The sequence below is a fragment of the Somniosus microcephalus genome, chromosome 3 (assembly GCF_052327205.1).
Source record: "Somniosus microcephalus isolate GS21.2 chromosome 3, FLI_Smic_1.0, whole genome shotgun sequence".
NCBI lineage: Eukaryota > Metazoa > Chordata > Chondrichthyes > Squaliformes > Somniosidae > Somniosus > Somniosus microcephalus.
Genome location: NC_140989.1, coordinates 364,886,866 through 364,903,488, shown reverse-complemented (window position 1 = coordinate 364,903,488; position 16,623 = coordinate 364,886,866). Strand labels below are relative to the sequence as shown.

The following is a 16,623-nucleotide window of genomic DNA, read 5'->3' as shown; positions in this document are numbered from 1 at the left end:
CAGGCACGATGGGCCGAATGTCTTCCTTCTGTGCTGTAAGATTCTATGATTCTATTGTTCATGACCAATGTAACATTTGACCTACAGATCAGCAGTGTTTGCTGTTTCAAGAAATATTGAGAATTTGGCTGTAGCAAAATTGACGCCAATTTTACCTGAAACAAAAGAAGCGAGCATTACAAGGCAAAAATTCAAGTCTTCATGGCATAGCCAGGCAAATGTAAGTTTTGTTTTACATTAAATAGCATGAACTAAGCCTTAACTGTAGGTGTCTATTGCTGCGGACTTATGCTGTGTCTATCACACAAAGGTTAGTAGAAATCTGGAACACTCACCCCTCAAAAGGCCGTGGCTGCTGGGGAACGATTGGAGCTCTCAAGCCTGAGGCCATTAAATTTCTGTTTGGTAAGACAATTCGAATCTGACAAACCAAATATGGTTGCAACCTAATCCATTTATTGTGTTTGACCAAGTCCAGACACATACAATTATCTTCAAGCAGTAGACCTACAGAGAAATTAATGCAATTATCCCGTTTTTCCCTGGGTAGAGAGATAACATTCATTGATCCTTTCGATCCTGCCTTTACAAATTGTTAAGAAACGTTTATAGGCCCCTCGTCCCGCACACCGTCCTTGCTGATTCTCTATGGCATGACAAATGTTATTGTGAGCAAGACAGGGTGTAGTTGAGGTGAAGAGTATAGATAGAAACATAGAAACATAGAAGATAGGAGCAGGAGTAGGCCATTTGGCCCCTCGAGCCTGCTCCGCCATTTTATGAGATCATAGCTGATCATCCAAATTCAGTACCCTGTCCCTGCTTTCTCCCCATATCCCTTGATCCCTTTAGCCTTAAGAAATATATCCAACTCCTTCTTGAGTATATTTAATGAATTGGCCTCTACTGTCTTCTGTGGTAGAGAATTCCACAGGTTCACCACTCTCTGGGTGAAGAAATTCCTCCTCATTTCTGTCCTAAATGGCATATCCCTTATCCTTAGACTGTGACTCCTGATTCTGAACTCCCCGACCATCGGGAACATCCTTCCTGCATCTAGTCTGTCCAGTCCTGTCAGAATTTTATAAGTTTCAATGAGATCCCCTCTCATTCTTCTAAACTCCAGCGAGTACAAGCCCAATCGACCCAATCTCTCCTCATACGTCACTCCTGCCATCCCAGGTATCAGCCTGGTGAATCTTCGCTGTACTCCTTCCATGGCAAGAACATCCTTCCTCAGATAAGGCGACCAAAACTGCACACAATACTCAAGATGTGGTCTCCCCAAGGCCCTGTACAACTGCAGCAAGACATCCTTGTTCCTGTACTCAAACCCTCTCGCTACGAAGGCCAACATACCATTTGCCTTCTTAACCGCCTGCTGCACCTGCATGCTTACCTTCAGCGACTGGTGCACAAGGACACCCAGGTCTCGTTGCACTTCCCCTTCTCCCAATCTATTGCCATTCAGATAATAATCTGCCTTCCTGTTTTTGCCACCAAAGTGGATAACCTCTTATGGATTAAAGGGAAAGCTAGATATGCATATGAGAGAGAAAGGAATAGAGGGTTATGCTGATAGAGTTAGACGAGGAAAGATGGGAGCGGGCTCGAGTGGAGCATAAATGCCGGCATGGACTGGTTGGGCCAAATGGTCTTTTTCTGTGCTAAATATCCTATGTAAAAACATGAGATGCAAACTTGTTTATCGTGCTGGCTTTTTGTCTCACTTCGTGTCTCAAGACTATCTTGGATATCTCGTTTCACAAATGTGGCTACAAAAATAAGCCAACAGGCATGAAACACACATCTTGCACTTTCAGTAGAAGCTGAACAGCACGGTCAGCTAAATTGTACCCTGACACATCAAACCCTAAAGCACCCTGGGAATGAACAACACTTAACCATTTCATTATTTCTTGCTAATGTACAAATCCACAAGTCATTTATAAGTAAATAAAAAGAAAGCAAAACCCTAATCATATGAGATTAAACCAGATCCTAATCCTACGTATATACGTATACATGACTCGAGTATTTTACAGCATCAAGGGATATGGAGCAAAGGTGGGAAAATAGAGTGGAGGTGTAGGTCAGCCAGGATCGAATTGAACTGCGGAGTCGGCTTGAGGGGCTGAATGCCCTACTCCTGTTCCTAATGTTCTTGTGTATTAGTTGATGTTCAGAAAGAAAGAAACAACTTGCATTTATACAACGCCTTTCACGACCTCAGGACGTCCCAAGTGGTTTCACAGCCAATGAAGTACTTTTAAAAAGTAGTCACTATTGTAATTACATGCATTTTTTTGCATATGTCTAAACCAGTTGTGATATGAAATCAAAATAAAACTCATGCCACTCTCACGATTGAATTGTTTTTTGCTTGCCTACAGCCACTGCTTTATTCAGGACTAGAAGCAGAGGGAGCTGAATACCCTCAGGAAAAGCAACGGCCAGCACCAAGGCCCTCAATGTTCAACACTTGTATGGAAATGACTAAATTTGGCTTTGAGGTGTGTCTGGATGCAAAACTGGCAAATGCTGTTTACGTTCGACATAGTCCACTGTACAGTCTGATTGGAGTCCACGCTGCCAAAGTATTAATCAGACCAGGTAAAGATGTGTCAAAAAAGATATTCCGCTGTGATCAGAGCTACTCATTGCGCACATCTCGCAATTTATAACAAAACCTTTCTTGTTTTCCAGTCCATCCCGAGACAGAAATTGAGAGGCTGGTGCTAGAAATACAGACAGGCCCCAAAGCCGGTTCAAAAATGATTCGCCAGCTGGAGAAAGAGGAACTTCTACCTGAAAGAATTCATAGACCTACGGTTCTGATAAAAGACACCGGCTCACAGGTACCATGTCTACCTATCATGTATTTAACACATTTAGTGCAGCTTTAAATAACACTTCCAATTTAACAAAAAAATAGAAAGAATTGCATTTCCCTAGCGCCTTTTAGGACCTCAGAACATCCCGAAGCGCTTTACAGCCAATGAAGTACTTTCTTGTAGTGTAGGCACTGGAGGTGAGAATGGGAGAGGGGGAAGAAGTGAGTCATTGTTTTATCTTTACAAGGTCCCTCCTTTGTGGATTAAGAAAAAGGTTTGGGTTGAGGAAATTTGATTTTTCGTCCCTTTCCGGATCACAGGACTATAACATAGTCTAAGGCAGTAAAGTTACCGGGGCTGCGAGTGTGAGTTTGGAGGTGGGTCTGCTGTCAAAATGGCAGTGATTGACAGCGAGGCGGAAGTCCGCTTTGAACCCGCCTCCTTGTTAATTTCCCAAGTGCCAGCTCTGCCTGCGGTTTGCAGACCCGGCACTAAGCGGCGGGTCAGGCAACTGAGATACTTAAGTATCTCAATTTATCAGGTCCTAATGACTTTTCCATGTTTTTTACGAGGTTCCCAACACTCAGGGATCATGTCAGGTAAGAGTGTCGGGTTCTCAATGACTGCATTGCTGTGAGTAGTTGACAGCTGCAAAAGTGGTATAAAAGCTACCATTTCACAGCTGTTCAATTTCCAATCTTAGAAGCTGGAGCCTTCAGGATTTGGAATACACTTTTCATTTTTATGAAGGTTTGAAGTATTTGGAGCAAACTCTCTATCCAGTGTCATCTCTTTGGAGCAACCTCTCTCACCATTGACAGATCGCTTCTGTCATCTCAACTTCAGCTGCCATCTATTCCATCAGCATCGGTGCCCTTGAAAAAATCTCACCTTGGTCCTCAGAATCCCACCACACTTAGCCCCAATGCCAACACCACCAGGCACACCAGCATCACCAGGCACACCAGCAGCACCAACAACAACACCAACCTTCTCCGCAATCACCGGAAGGCCAGGGATGGCCTCACCATGGCCAGATTTACTTCACTTGATGCTGTACACCCTGGCAGCCACATGATGTGCCAGGTTGGCACCACCCCACACCAACGCCATAAAGCATCCCTACAATGCCCAAGCCATTCCTTTCACAATCATCACCATTGGGGGTGTACCATTATGTCTCACTCAGCCACTTCCAGAGGTGCACACAGATCTGTCCAAGAAGGCAAAGTGTGGAAAATAAAGATTTCCATGTTTGACAACACATTACCAGAAACTTTACATGATCATTGGCGATAACACTCAACTGCCTACCATTGTGTGTTTATAGTAATCTTGGATGTAATGCTTAAGTTATCCACCAGATGGAGACAAATATTAAAGGGTTCATTTACCAGTGTTTTAAGGTAATGTCCTGCTACACAAGTATTTAGGTAATGTGGCATTGTGGGTATGACTCAGAGCTTCTTCCTCCATCTTGGCTCGTGCAGTAAGAAATAGGTTGTTTGCCTGCAGCTGTAAGAGCTATGTTCTCTCCTAATTCTGTCCAATTAAAAAGTTAAGTTTTGGTTCGTGAAGTCTGGCTTATCTCAGTTATTGGACCTTACTACTCGGATATCACATTTGGCGACGAGGATTAACAGATCTCAACTTGAAGAAGGGGAAATACAAGAACACTGCATCTGAATCATGGCTACTCGAGTAGGAGAGATTTCTGCTTTTGATGTTCAAAATCAAACATGGATCGAATACTGTGAGTTGCTGGAGCATTTCTTTGTGGCAAATGATATTGTTGATGTTGGAAAAAGGAGAGCTATTTTGCTCACTTCCGTGGGAAGTCTGACACATAGTTTACTGAGAAACTTATGCAGTCCTGCAAAGCCTGGAGACAGATCATTTACTGAATTAGTGGACTTGTTAAAGGAACATTTCAATCCCAGACCGAGTGAGATTGTGCAGCATTTCAAGTTTAATTCACGGAACAGGAAACCGGGAGAGACTGTTTTCGATTATGTAGTGGTGTTGAGAAAACTGGCACATGATTGCAATTACGGGAACAGTTTGAAAGACATGCTGCGAGATAGGCTGGTTTGCGGGATAATGGATGCTCGAATGCAGAGGAGATTATTGTCTGAGACTGGGCTTACGTATGAAAAAGCATTGGAACTTGCTCAAGCCATAGAGACAGCTAACCGTGATGTGAAAGAAATACAAGGTTCAGACTGGGCTACTATGAGGCAGGTTGCAGGTCCGCTGGTGCACAAGTTAAATATGAGTCGGAAACCACAATGTGAGCATGTAAAGGCATGTTATAGATGCAATGGAGATCACCTGGCAAGGGAATGCAGGTTTCTGGAGGAAAAGTGCCACAAGTGTGGGAAAAAAGGACACATAAAATGTGCATGCAGAGCAAAAGCTACCCTGGAGGTATACAAACCTAAAGGGGGAGAGAAGCAAAACCTGGTAAGAGAAGTGAAAAAACAGGGAGCACATCACATCAGCGGAGAAGCTGAGAAAGAAGACGATGTGTTCATAATGCATAGTATGGTAGAGGACATTCCTAAAGTGGATCCTATCACTTTGCAACTGATTGTAAATGACACTAAGGTCAACTTTGAGGTGGATACTGGATGTGGCATTACCATAATGAACAGGGAGGAGTACTCAAAATTGTGGAACCGTGCAAAAGTTCTAGAGTTAAAGTCTTGCTCTATGAAGCTTAAAACGTATACCGGTGAACGAGTGGCGACCTTGGGTACAGCTATTGTAACTGTGAAACACAGGAACACCGTGGAACAGCTACCTGTAGTTGTAGTATCGGGTTCTGGACCAAACTTGTTAGGTTGGGGCTGGATACGAGAACTTAAATTAGATTGGGGAGCAGTAAATCAAATGGAGAGAGACAAACAGTTGTCTTTGCAAGACGTGTTGATTGAACATGAGAACGTGTTCAAGGAAGAACTTGGAACATTTAATGGCCCCCCAGCTAAGAATTATGTCGACAAGGAGGCACTGCCAAGATTTTTTAAACAACGACCTGTGCCGTATACCATGAAACCGAAGGTAGAGGCTGAGCTTGACCGTCTTTTGAGAGAGAACATTCTGGAACCCGTGAAATGTTCAGAATGGGCAGCTCCCATTGTACCTGTTTTAAAACCGGACAATTCGGTGAGAATCTGTGGAGATTATAAAGTGTCTAAACTAGAACCTATTCCTAAAACGGAGGATCTTTACGCAAACCTGGCTGGAGGGAAGAAATTCACGAAGCTGGATATGAGTCATGCATACTTGCAGATTACGCTAGATGAGGAATCAAAGAAGTATGTCACCATAAATACACACAAGGGTTTGTTTACCTATAACCGCTTGCCATTTGGTGTCTCATCTAGTCCAGCTATCTTCCAGAGGACAATCGAGGGTGTACTGCAAGGGATTCCACATGTTTCAATTTATCTGGATAATATTCTGGTGATGGGAAGAACCAACCAGGAGCATCTGAGCACTCTGAGAGAGGTACTTCAAAGGTTGGATAAGGCTGGGTCACGGCTCAAGAGGAGTAAGTGTACTTTCATGGGGAATGAGGCCGTGTTCCTGGGACACAGAGTGGATGCCACCGGGCTCCATCCAATCAAGGAGAAGGTAAAAGCGCTGCAGGAGGCCCCAGATCCTACAAATGTGACTGAATTAAAAGCTTACCTGGGACTGCTAAACTATTATAACAGGTTTTTGCCAAACTTGTCAACAGTGTTAGCACCTCTTCACAAACTATTGCGCAAGGAGACACAGTGGCAGTGGGAAGAGGAACAGAGGGTTTCATTTGAACAGTCCAAGAAACTGATGCTGTCCTCGGATGTGCTGGTGCACTACAATGCAGAGAAAGACATCATTCTCTCTTGTGATGCTTCACCTTATGGGGTGGGGGCAGTTCTTTCACACTGTATGGAAGATGGAACAGAAAGACCGATAGGGTTTATGTCTCGAACTCTGACCCCAGCGGAAAAAAACTATTCCCAGTTAGATAAAGAGGGATTAGCAGTAATGTTTGGGTTACAGAGGTTTCACAAGTACATATATGGCAGGAAATTCACCATATGCACCGATCATAAACCTCTTCTATCTCTTTTTAATGAGATGAAAGCAATACCACAGATGGTGTCACCCCGAATCCAGAGATGGCAGTGACGTTAAGGGCATATGAGTATGTCATCGTTTACAAAGCGGGCAAGTACCATGGGAAAGCAGATGCCTTGAGCCGTCTTCCACTACCAGGTACACCTATCTGTGCAGCTCCAGAGGACAGAGTTTTGATGTTGGAGGACACGGACACGGCAATTGTGACCGCAGAAAAAGTAAGGACTTGGACTGGTAAAGATCCAGTACTGTCTAGGGTCCGAGAATATGTAATGTGGGGTTGGCCACAACATCCGGAAGGGACTGATTTCACACCTTACAGTGTCAGGAAGACAGAGCTGAGTGTGCAGGATGGTTGCATGTTGTGGGGAGCTCGAGTGATTATTCCACAGCCAGCATGACAGTCTATCCTGGGGCAACTACATCAGTGTCATCCTGGAGTTTCGCATATGAAAGCATTGGCAAGGAGTTACTTGTGGTGGCCAAAGCTAGATGAGGAGATAGAAAATCTAGTCAAGACATGCAGCACTTGTCAAGTACACAGGAAGGCACCAGCAGCGGCTTCACTCCACCCCTGGGAGTGGCCGGATAAACCATGGAGAAGATTACATGTAGATTATGCGGGTCCATTCATGGGAAAGATCTTCCTCATAATCATTGATGCACATTCCAAATGGATGGATGTGTATCCTGTAAATTCTGCTTCATCTACTGTTACTATAGACTGCCTGCGTAGGAGTTTTAGTAATCAAGGGATACCGGAGATCATAGTAAGTGACAATGCCACGTGTTTTGTGAGTACAGAAACAAAAGAGTTCATGAGAAACAATGGCATAGTGCACGTGACTTCAGCTCCATATCATCCGTCTTCAAATGGGCTTGCGGAGAGAGCCGTACAAACATTTAAGGAGATGATGAAAAAAAGTGCGGAAGGGAGTTTGGCAGCAAAGGTGTCATGACTTCTGTTCAGCTACAGAATAACACCTCAATCTACCACAGGACTCTCTCCTGCTGAGTTATTGTTAGGACGTCGACTACGCTCCACTCTTGACCTGTTCACCCAGATCTAAAAAGGAAGGTGGAAAACCGACAAATCAAACAAAAGGAGAACCATGACAAAAGGACAAAGAGCCGCAGTTTTGGAGTAGGAGATGCGGTCCTTACCAGAAATTTCAGTTATGGTCCAAAATGGATTCCTGGCATCATAGACTCAATGACCGGTCCAGTTTCATATACGGTCATGTTGGGAACTGGTCAGGTAGTATGCAGACATGTGGATCAGATACTGACCAGACAAGGGAAATTGAACTGGAGGTTCCAGAGGAAATGTTGGAGGACAAGTTGGTCCCCAGTTATCCAAATGCCTTGGCGGTACCAACACCATGAACAGAGACAGTTATACCTGGACCCCTTAGTCAAGAGGAAACCATCATAGCAGAGTCAGATACTCTGAGTACTGCTCAGGAGCAGCAGGTGGCTTTACCAGAACCAAGCAGGGACTTGACTGTAAGACGTTCACCAAGGTTTCACAAGCCACCAGAGAGATTGATCACCACCTGCTAGATTCGTTCCGTATGGACTATCGTTAAAGGAGTTTCCTTATGGATTTTTTAAGAATGTTGTTAAGAATTATTGTAACTTAAGAGTGGGGGGATATAGTAATCTCGGATGTAATGCTTAAGTTATCCACCAGATGGAGACAAATATTAAAGGGTTCATTTACCAGTGTTTTAAGGTAATGTCCTGCTACACAAGTATTTAGGTAATGTGGCATTGTGGGTATGACTCAGAGCTTCTTCCCCCATCTTGGCTCGTGCAGTAAGAAATAGGTTGTTTGCCTGCAGCTGTAAGAGCTATGTTCTCTCCTAATTCCGTCCAATTAAAAAGTTAAGTTTTGGTTCCTGAAGTCTGGCTTATCTCAGTTATTGGACCTTACTACTCGGATATCACAGTGTTGTTAGTTGGTATGATTGGACAAGGGTGAGGGTAAGTGTGAGGGGTGGCTAGTGAGATGGGGAAGTGATAAAGTAGATAGGGATGGGTGGAGGGGGAAGGTAAGTTGATGTGAGTAAGGATGTGCAGGAGAAGGGTAGGGAAGGCAGAGTGATGGGGATGTGTTGAGTGGCACAGCAGGATGAGGTTGAGTGTGGCTTTGCAGTAATGTTTTGTGATCTACTGAGATCATTGAAAGGTTTGCGCCACTGCAGCCAGGCCCTCCAGATGACATCCCTGTTTGTGCCCTCCTGTGCAATGTGCAACCAGGCTGCATTGGTCTCCTGGGGAGCTCTCTTCCGCCCATTGGAAGGGAAGAGAACCTCCCTGCGTGCTGTGACTCCCTCCATAAGCATATGGAGGGAGTCATGGGAGAGCCTGGGTGCAGGCGTGCACCTCTGGGCAGTGCTTGTCAGTGTTTGCAGCACCTCAATGCTGCAGAACACTGACAGCACAACTGTCAAAATGAATGTGGGCATGGCCCCTTTAAGGAAACCAGCTGATGACGCATCATCAGATGACGTCATCAGACCCGCTTCCTTTTAATTGGCCGGGAACCTCGCAGGACGGGCTTAACAAACCCAATCATCATAAAATCATGTCGGAGGCCGGGATCGACACAGCTGCGGAGTCGGGACTCGCCAAGGATGTCTCCCACCCCGGACCCACCAAGGTTGGTAAAATCTAGCCCTAATTATTAAGGGGGAAGTATGGGAGGCGGGGGGAGTGTGGTGGGCAAATGGACTAGTTTCCACCTCACCATTATAGACTTCCTACAAAATGAACTGAGGACAGCTTGGACCTAATTCGATTTCAGATTAGAGAAATGAAGCTAATGTTACATTTCACACCCTCGCCAATGGTGCTTGTATATTAGATCTCTTGAAGGAATTCATATGTCCTCCAAACATTCTTCGTTTCTGCTGCTTTCGTCTCCACCGTGGGACACGTACATATCTGTCCTATTACCTATAATGGTGTCTTGTTTACAGGCTAAAATGCAAAACCACACTTGGACCAAAAGTTCCTCGTCCAGTTCATATTCCAGAAGCTCCTCGGGAAGCAAGGCCATCTCTCAAAGCTCTTCATCGTCAAGTGACCAATCACTCAGTCGGCACCACAAAGTTTACGAGAAAGACAGCCAACAGGGTTGGGTACCCAGAAAGAGAAACAACAGCACAAGTCATCATTCAATCTCTAGCAACATTCCATGGGTGCAGATTCTTTTTCTTATCAGTTTTCAATTGAAACATTATTTTGAAACGGGTGCACACTTGTAGGGGAGGATTGGGTTGTTAACTTGTCTGTGCATGCACTGGGAGCAATATTTAATGTTTGAGACAACTTATTCCATCTTTATCTCCAGGGATTGATTGGGTAAGGGGATGGGAAAGCCTGATGCTTTCACCTGTGACCATGCTAGCAGAGGATGCTCCCCTTGCTTGCATGCACGTTCAAAGCTGCTACTGGCTTAACTTCCCCTCCTACTGCGATATGGTTTGATGTTTGTTCTGGGGTTCGGCAAGGAACAGACGTGGTTGCGCCGTTTATGCCAATAGGAAAACGTCAAAACCATGAGATTTTATTGCAACCAAAGCCTGAACATCACGTTCTCTGATCACCGTAATGAGGATGCACCTCCTTACTATTTAAACACCTTAAATTCCATCCTGGATGATTGCATACTCTCATAGAATGATACAGCACTGAAGGAGGCCATTTGGCCCATCGTGCCTGTGACGAATGCACACATTCTAGTCGTGTCCTACATCCAACTATGCTGAGCAGCAGTCTAGGAGGTCAAAAAGACCAAGAATGATCCGCCCATCTAGCCCATGCCTACTTACGGTGACTATAGAAACGTAGAAACATAGAAGATAGGAGCAGGAGTAGGCCATTCGGCCCCTCAAGCCTGCTCCGCCATTCAATGCGATCATGGCTGATCATCCAAATTCAGTACCCTGTACCTGCTTTCTCCCCATATCCCTTGATCCCTTTAGCCTTAAGAAATATATCCAACTCCTTCTTGAATATATTTAATGAATTGGCCTCTACTGCCTTCTGCGGTAGAGAATTCCACAGGTTCACCACTCTCTGGGTGAAGAAATTCCTCCTCACTTCTGTCCAAAATGGCTTACCCCTTATCCTTAGACTGTGACCCCTGGTTCTGGACTCCCCGACCATCGGGAACATCCTTCCTGCATCTAGTCTGTCCAGTCCTGTCAGAATTTTATAGGTTTCAATGAGATCCCCTCTCATTCTTCTAAACTCCAGCGAGTATAAGCCCAATTGACCCAATCTCTCCTCATACATCATTCCTGCCACCCCAGGTATCAGCCTGGTGAATCTTCACTGAACTCCCTCCATGGCAAGAACATCCTTCCTCAGATAAGGCGACCAAAACTGCACACAATACTCAAGGTGTGGTCTCACCAAGGCCCTGTACAACTGCAGCAAGACATCCTTGTTCCTGTACTCAAACCCTCTTGCTACGAAGGCCAACATACCATTTGCCTTCTTAACCACCTGCTGCACCTGCATGCTTACCTTCAGCGACTGGTGCACAAGGACACCCAGGTCTCGTTGCACTTCCCCTTCTCCTAATCTATTGCCATTCAGATAATAATCTGCCTTCCTGTTTTTGACACCAAAGTGGATAACCTCGCATTTATCCACATTATATTGCATCTGCTATGCCTCTGCCCAATCACCCAACCTGTCCAAATCATCCTGGAATTTCTCAGCATCCTCCTCACAGCACACACGCCCACCCAGCTTTGTGTCGTCTGCAAACTTGGAAATATTACATCTAGTTCCCTTGTCTAGATCATTAATATATATTGTGAATAGCTGGGGTCCAAGGACCGATCCCTGCGGTACCCCACTAGTCACTGCCTGCCACTCGGAAAAAGACCCGTTTATTCCAACTCTTTGCTTTCTGTCTGCCAACCAGTTCTCTATCCAAGTTAATACCTTGCCCCCAATCCCATGTGCCTTAACTTTACACACTAATCTCTTATGCGGGACCTTGTCAAAAGCCTTTTGAAAGTTCAAATACACCACATCCACTGGTTCTCCCTTATCTATTTTACCAGTTACATCCTCACACACACACACACACACACACACACACACACACACACACACACACACACAGAAACCCCACAGTGCAGATAGAGGCCATTTCGGCCCATCGAGCCTGCACCGACACATATCCCGCCCGATCCCCGTAACCCCTACACCAACACATATCCCACCCTATCCCTGTAACCCCACGTATTTAATCCCCCTAACACTAAGGGTCAATTTATCATAGCCAATCAACCTAACCCGCACATCTTTGGACTGTGGGAGGAAACTGGAGCACCCGGAGAAAACCCACGCAAACACGGGGAGAATGTGCAAACTCCACACAGACAGTCGCCCGAGGCCGGATTCGAACCCGGGTCTCTGGCGCTGTGAGGCAACAGTGCTAACCACTATGCCACCGTGCTGTCCTCAAAAAATTCCAGTAGATTAGTCAAGCACGATTTAACTTTTGTAAATCCATGTTGACTTTGTCCGATCCTGTCACTGTTTTCCAAGTGCTCTGCTATTACATCTTTTATAATGGGCTCTAGCATTTTCCCCACTACCGATGTCAGGCTTACCAGTCTGTAATTCCCTGTTTTCTCTTTACCACCTTTTTTGAACAGTGGGGTAACATTAGCTACCCTCCAATCCATGGGTACTGTTCCAGATTCCATCGAATGTTGGAAGATGATCAGCAATGCATCTACTATTTCTAGGGCCACTTCCTTAAGTACCCTAGGATGTAGATTATCAGGCCCTGGGGATTTATCAGCCTTCAATCCCGTCAATTTCCCTACCATTTCCCTACAAATACTGATTTCTTTCAGCAAGCACAGGCTATGTCTCCAGAGATTGGGAAGTCAGTCATGGTCCTCCTATTCCACCACTACCCACTTGCTGCAGCATTCAGGCTAGCATAAATCTTATTGTTAACTACAAGGAGGTAACTGTGCTTAATGGAAACGAATCTGGCCAAATCAATGTATATGTGGAAAGATCTGCACCGTACTATAGGGCAGGTACCATATGTAAATAGGTCTGTAAATGTTGTGAAAGGTTTGTGTGTGGAAGCATAAGATTAAGTTTCCATGCAGTTTTATAGATTGTTTAGGTTAGGCAATGAATTGGAATTTTGAGTTGTCAGCCACATAATAGAAATATTCATTTATCGAGGTCGACACTCACTTTTGTGGAATTTATGGCACCTCATTAATTTGCCTGAATGAATTGAAATTGTAGGAATTACCGGGGGAAATTTAACAATCCAGGCTCCCGGTTGGGGTGGGGGGGGTGGCGGGCAGGGGGGCAGGGGGAACTATGCTCCAAGGGTGAGCAGGTCGGAGAATTGCAGCTAGAGTGGAAGAACGTCCTGACTCCAACCTACAGCTGGGAGCGGGGGAATCACTGAATTAATGCACCTCTATTATTTGGCCAAGGCTGTTGATTGTGACATATCAATGTATCTTCATCCTGGTTTCAGCGTTTCAAAAAACACGCACTTCTTGAACCAGAAGTCGAATGGCTTACTTAAGATCGGACATTTAAGCCTGAATTTTCCTCTGCTTCCACCCCCAAATCGGGCGTGTTTAGTAACAGAGACAGCGGGGAAAATGGGCCAGTGAGGTCTATTGCCACTTCTCCATCCCGACCTTAATTTTCCTCAGCCCCCGCCCCCACTTCCAGGAAGGCTAATGGCCATCCAGGTTCCCCACGCTCTGCAAGTTAAATTCTGGCAGCGAGCTGGGACCTAGATTTCCTGCCTGATTTCCTTTGTCATTGCTGCTGTCTCTGCCAGCCCTAGGTGACTGCCAGGAGAAGGTTACCAGTAGATGCTTGGGTAGTGGAGGCTACCTCCCCCTCTAGAGGGAGGGAGGAGGCCCAGTAGAGGCTTCCACTCCCATTTCTCACATAGGCCACAAATACATACTTGCTGAAGGCCTCGATCCAATCCAAGGAGGGGTACAGTAAAAAGTTGCTGCAGTCTTCGCTGTGCTATGCCCATCCTTCCTCTTCTCGTGCAGCGGTGGAGTCCCTACTGGTGATGGTTGTCCCACTAGGAGCCCATCCTACAGAGATAATGGGCTCGATTTTCAGTGTGCCGTGGAGTCGGGATTGGAGGCGTGCGGGGGGTTAAAATCCTGAAATCGGGGGTCCCGACCCCATCCCGCCCCCAACCTGCCTCCATGCCAGTTTCAAAGGAGGCGGGTACCCGCCCCACACTGGGACCCGCCTTCCCGAGGCGGGAATGGATTAGTGCCAATTAACTGCCTATTAACAGGTAGTTAACAGGCAGTTTTTAGCCTAATCCCTATTTTTAAACTTGAACTGTGGGATTCCCGACGTCCAAACCACACCAAGTTAGAGGAGTCGGGCTGTCGGGTTGAAGGGCTTGGAGGGGTCGAGATGTCGGTGTTCAGGTGAGTGATGTGTGCATGAGTGCAAAGGTAAGTGTGTTTGGTGTGTCTAAAGTGATTAAAGAAGTGTAAATGACCTTTTCTTACCTTTTCAGCCTTCCTTCCTTTAGGTTCGGGGAGTCCCTCATCTCACCGGCACAGAAAGCAGAATGGCTGCGATCTGTCAAAAGTGACAGCCTTCAGCTTTCTGTGCCGGAGAGATTTCTAACTGAGTCTGTGGAGAAGGACTCATGTTAGAAGTAAGACTGTCAGTGTTTGACAGCTTCAAACAGCTGTGAAATACTGATATTTCATCTGTCAAAACGTCTTGACAGATGAAATTTCAGTCTGTGACGTCACCTGTTGCCGAGTGGCCCTTAATTGGCCTGCTGAGCCCGCTGAGTGGGCTCAACAAGGTCAATCAAGTTAAAATTGCATGGATTGGCCGCATCTCAATGGAGGCGGGACTACAACCCCAAAAGTTGTAGTCCCACCTCCAACCCGACTCCTGAATGAAAATCCAACCCAATAAGTCCCAACTCAAGAAACTGAGCCAGGGTCACGGTGCAGTCGGAATAACAGTTGGAAGTCCTGCCCCAACTCTCGGGACAGGATTAGAAAAATCCAGGCCTTGGTTTCTAAGGAAGGCCTAGTTTTTCCCACAAATAAATATGTACCAAAGTGTTGATGATTACCATGTGAGTAGCATTTGATGGATTCTGTAGAAAAGAATGAGCATTTGATTTGATTTTAAATACATTTTCACAGAGAACTAACCGGGAGCTCTTGGAACTTGAGTTCAGATCAGCCCGAAACAGCGAGGTAAGAGAATATTCAAATTTACATTTTTTTCCTTGTGCATTCCTACTTCAGAAACCGGAGCACAAAATCTAGGCTGACACTCCCAGTGCAGTACTGAGGGAGTGCTGCACTGTCGGAGGTGCCGTCTTTTGGATGAGACGTTAAACCGAGGCCCCATCTGCTCTCTCAGGTGGATGTAAAAGATCCCACGGTACTATTTCGAAGAAGAGCTAGAGAGTTCTCCCCAGTGTCCTGGGCCAATATTTATACCTCAACCAACATCTCAAAAAAAGCAGATTATTTGGTCATTATCACATTGCTGTTTGTGGGAGCTTGCTGTGAGCAAATTGGCTGCCTCGTTTCCCTACATTACAACAGTGACTGCTCTTTAAAAATACTTCATTGGCTGTAAACCGCTTTGGGACGTCCTGAGGTTGTGAAATGCGCTATATAAATGCAAGTCTTTTTCTTTTTCTTGGAAATTTATGCAAATTTTCAAAAATTGAAACGCTGTAGCCTAATTGCAGTCCCTCTGAATTAACCTCATCTCACTGACTCGCAAACCTTTTCAGATTGCATGCAACTTTTGTCCAATGCTACTGTTTGAATCGGTTGCTGTGTCCTCCTGTGGCTAATGTAGAAAGAGCCCTCTAAAACATGGTCCCTCTTTCATCATTTTATTCCACCGCTACCTGTTTGCACAGCTCATTTAATTTCTGAGTAGCATATAAAATAATTGCTCAAACCCTTGGTCGTAGCATCTTGTGCAAGCTCCTTTTCTTCAATAAAGGAAAGCGCCCCACCTCGCCTCCCTCTTGGGGTGCTGCGGCACGTCGTGCTGCGGTATTGCAGGCCTTCCTCCCCTTCTTAAAGGGGAGGGACTTTGCGCAGTGTGACCCGGGGCCAAGCTGGGCCACCGGGATCGGAGTGCCGGCAAAAGAGCCCGTCACTCAAGAGAAGTGCCGGGCTCACGGAGCGCAGCCAGCACTCCGCGGGAGGGGGGGGGTGCTCAGGAGGCAGGTGCTGGCAGGCGGCCAGCAACAAAGATGGCCGCCTGGCACCTCGCCTTTAAATAGCACCACCCCGGCCGCAGGTAGGCCCCCCCTGACCCCGTCGGACATAGCGTCCGGCGGTAAGTCAGGGGGCGCTACCGAAGATGGTGGCCGGGACGTGAGCGGGGCACTGCGCATGGCAATGATGTCATTGCTGGCGGCGCAGTGCCACGGGGAGCTAACGGTTACCGCCACCGCTAACGTCCCAATGAATTTTGCAGGAGTCGTTGGCGGCGCCGCGCCTGGGCGCTAGTTGTTTTGCGCCCCGTTAACGCCCTCTTAGGCACAAAGCAACCGAATTTTTCCCTCCACGTCTTTTAAACCTGTTTTAATAATTTCTTTTCATAA

The 16,623-nt window shown here is 46.0% G+C and overlaps 1 protein-coding gene across 1 annotated transcript in view; it reads left to right on the top strand.

The window, feature by feature from the left end:
* LOC147122397 (vitellogenin-like) overlaps positions 1 to 16,623 on the top strand; it is a 72,870-nt gene that overhangs the window by 26,344 nt on the left and 29,903 nt on the right. Inside the window, exons 16-20 of the mRNA XM_085983519.1 lie at positions 88 to 220; positions 2,394 to 2,613; positions 2,707 to 2,858; positions 9,950 to 10,171; positions 15,191 to 15,244. Coding sequence (XP_085839645.1) covers positions 88 to 220; positions 2,394 to 2,613; positions 2,707 to 2,858; positions 9,950 to 10,171; positions 15,191 to 15,244 — 781 coding nt within the window. The remainder of the gene's footprint in view (positions 1 to 87; positions 221 to 2,393; positions 2,614 to 2,706; positions 2,859 to 9,949; positions 10,172 to 15,190; positions 15,245 to 16,623) is intronic.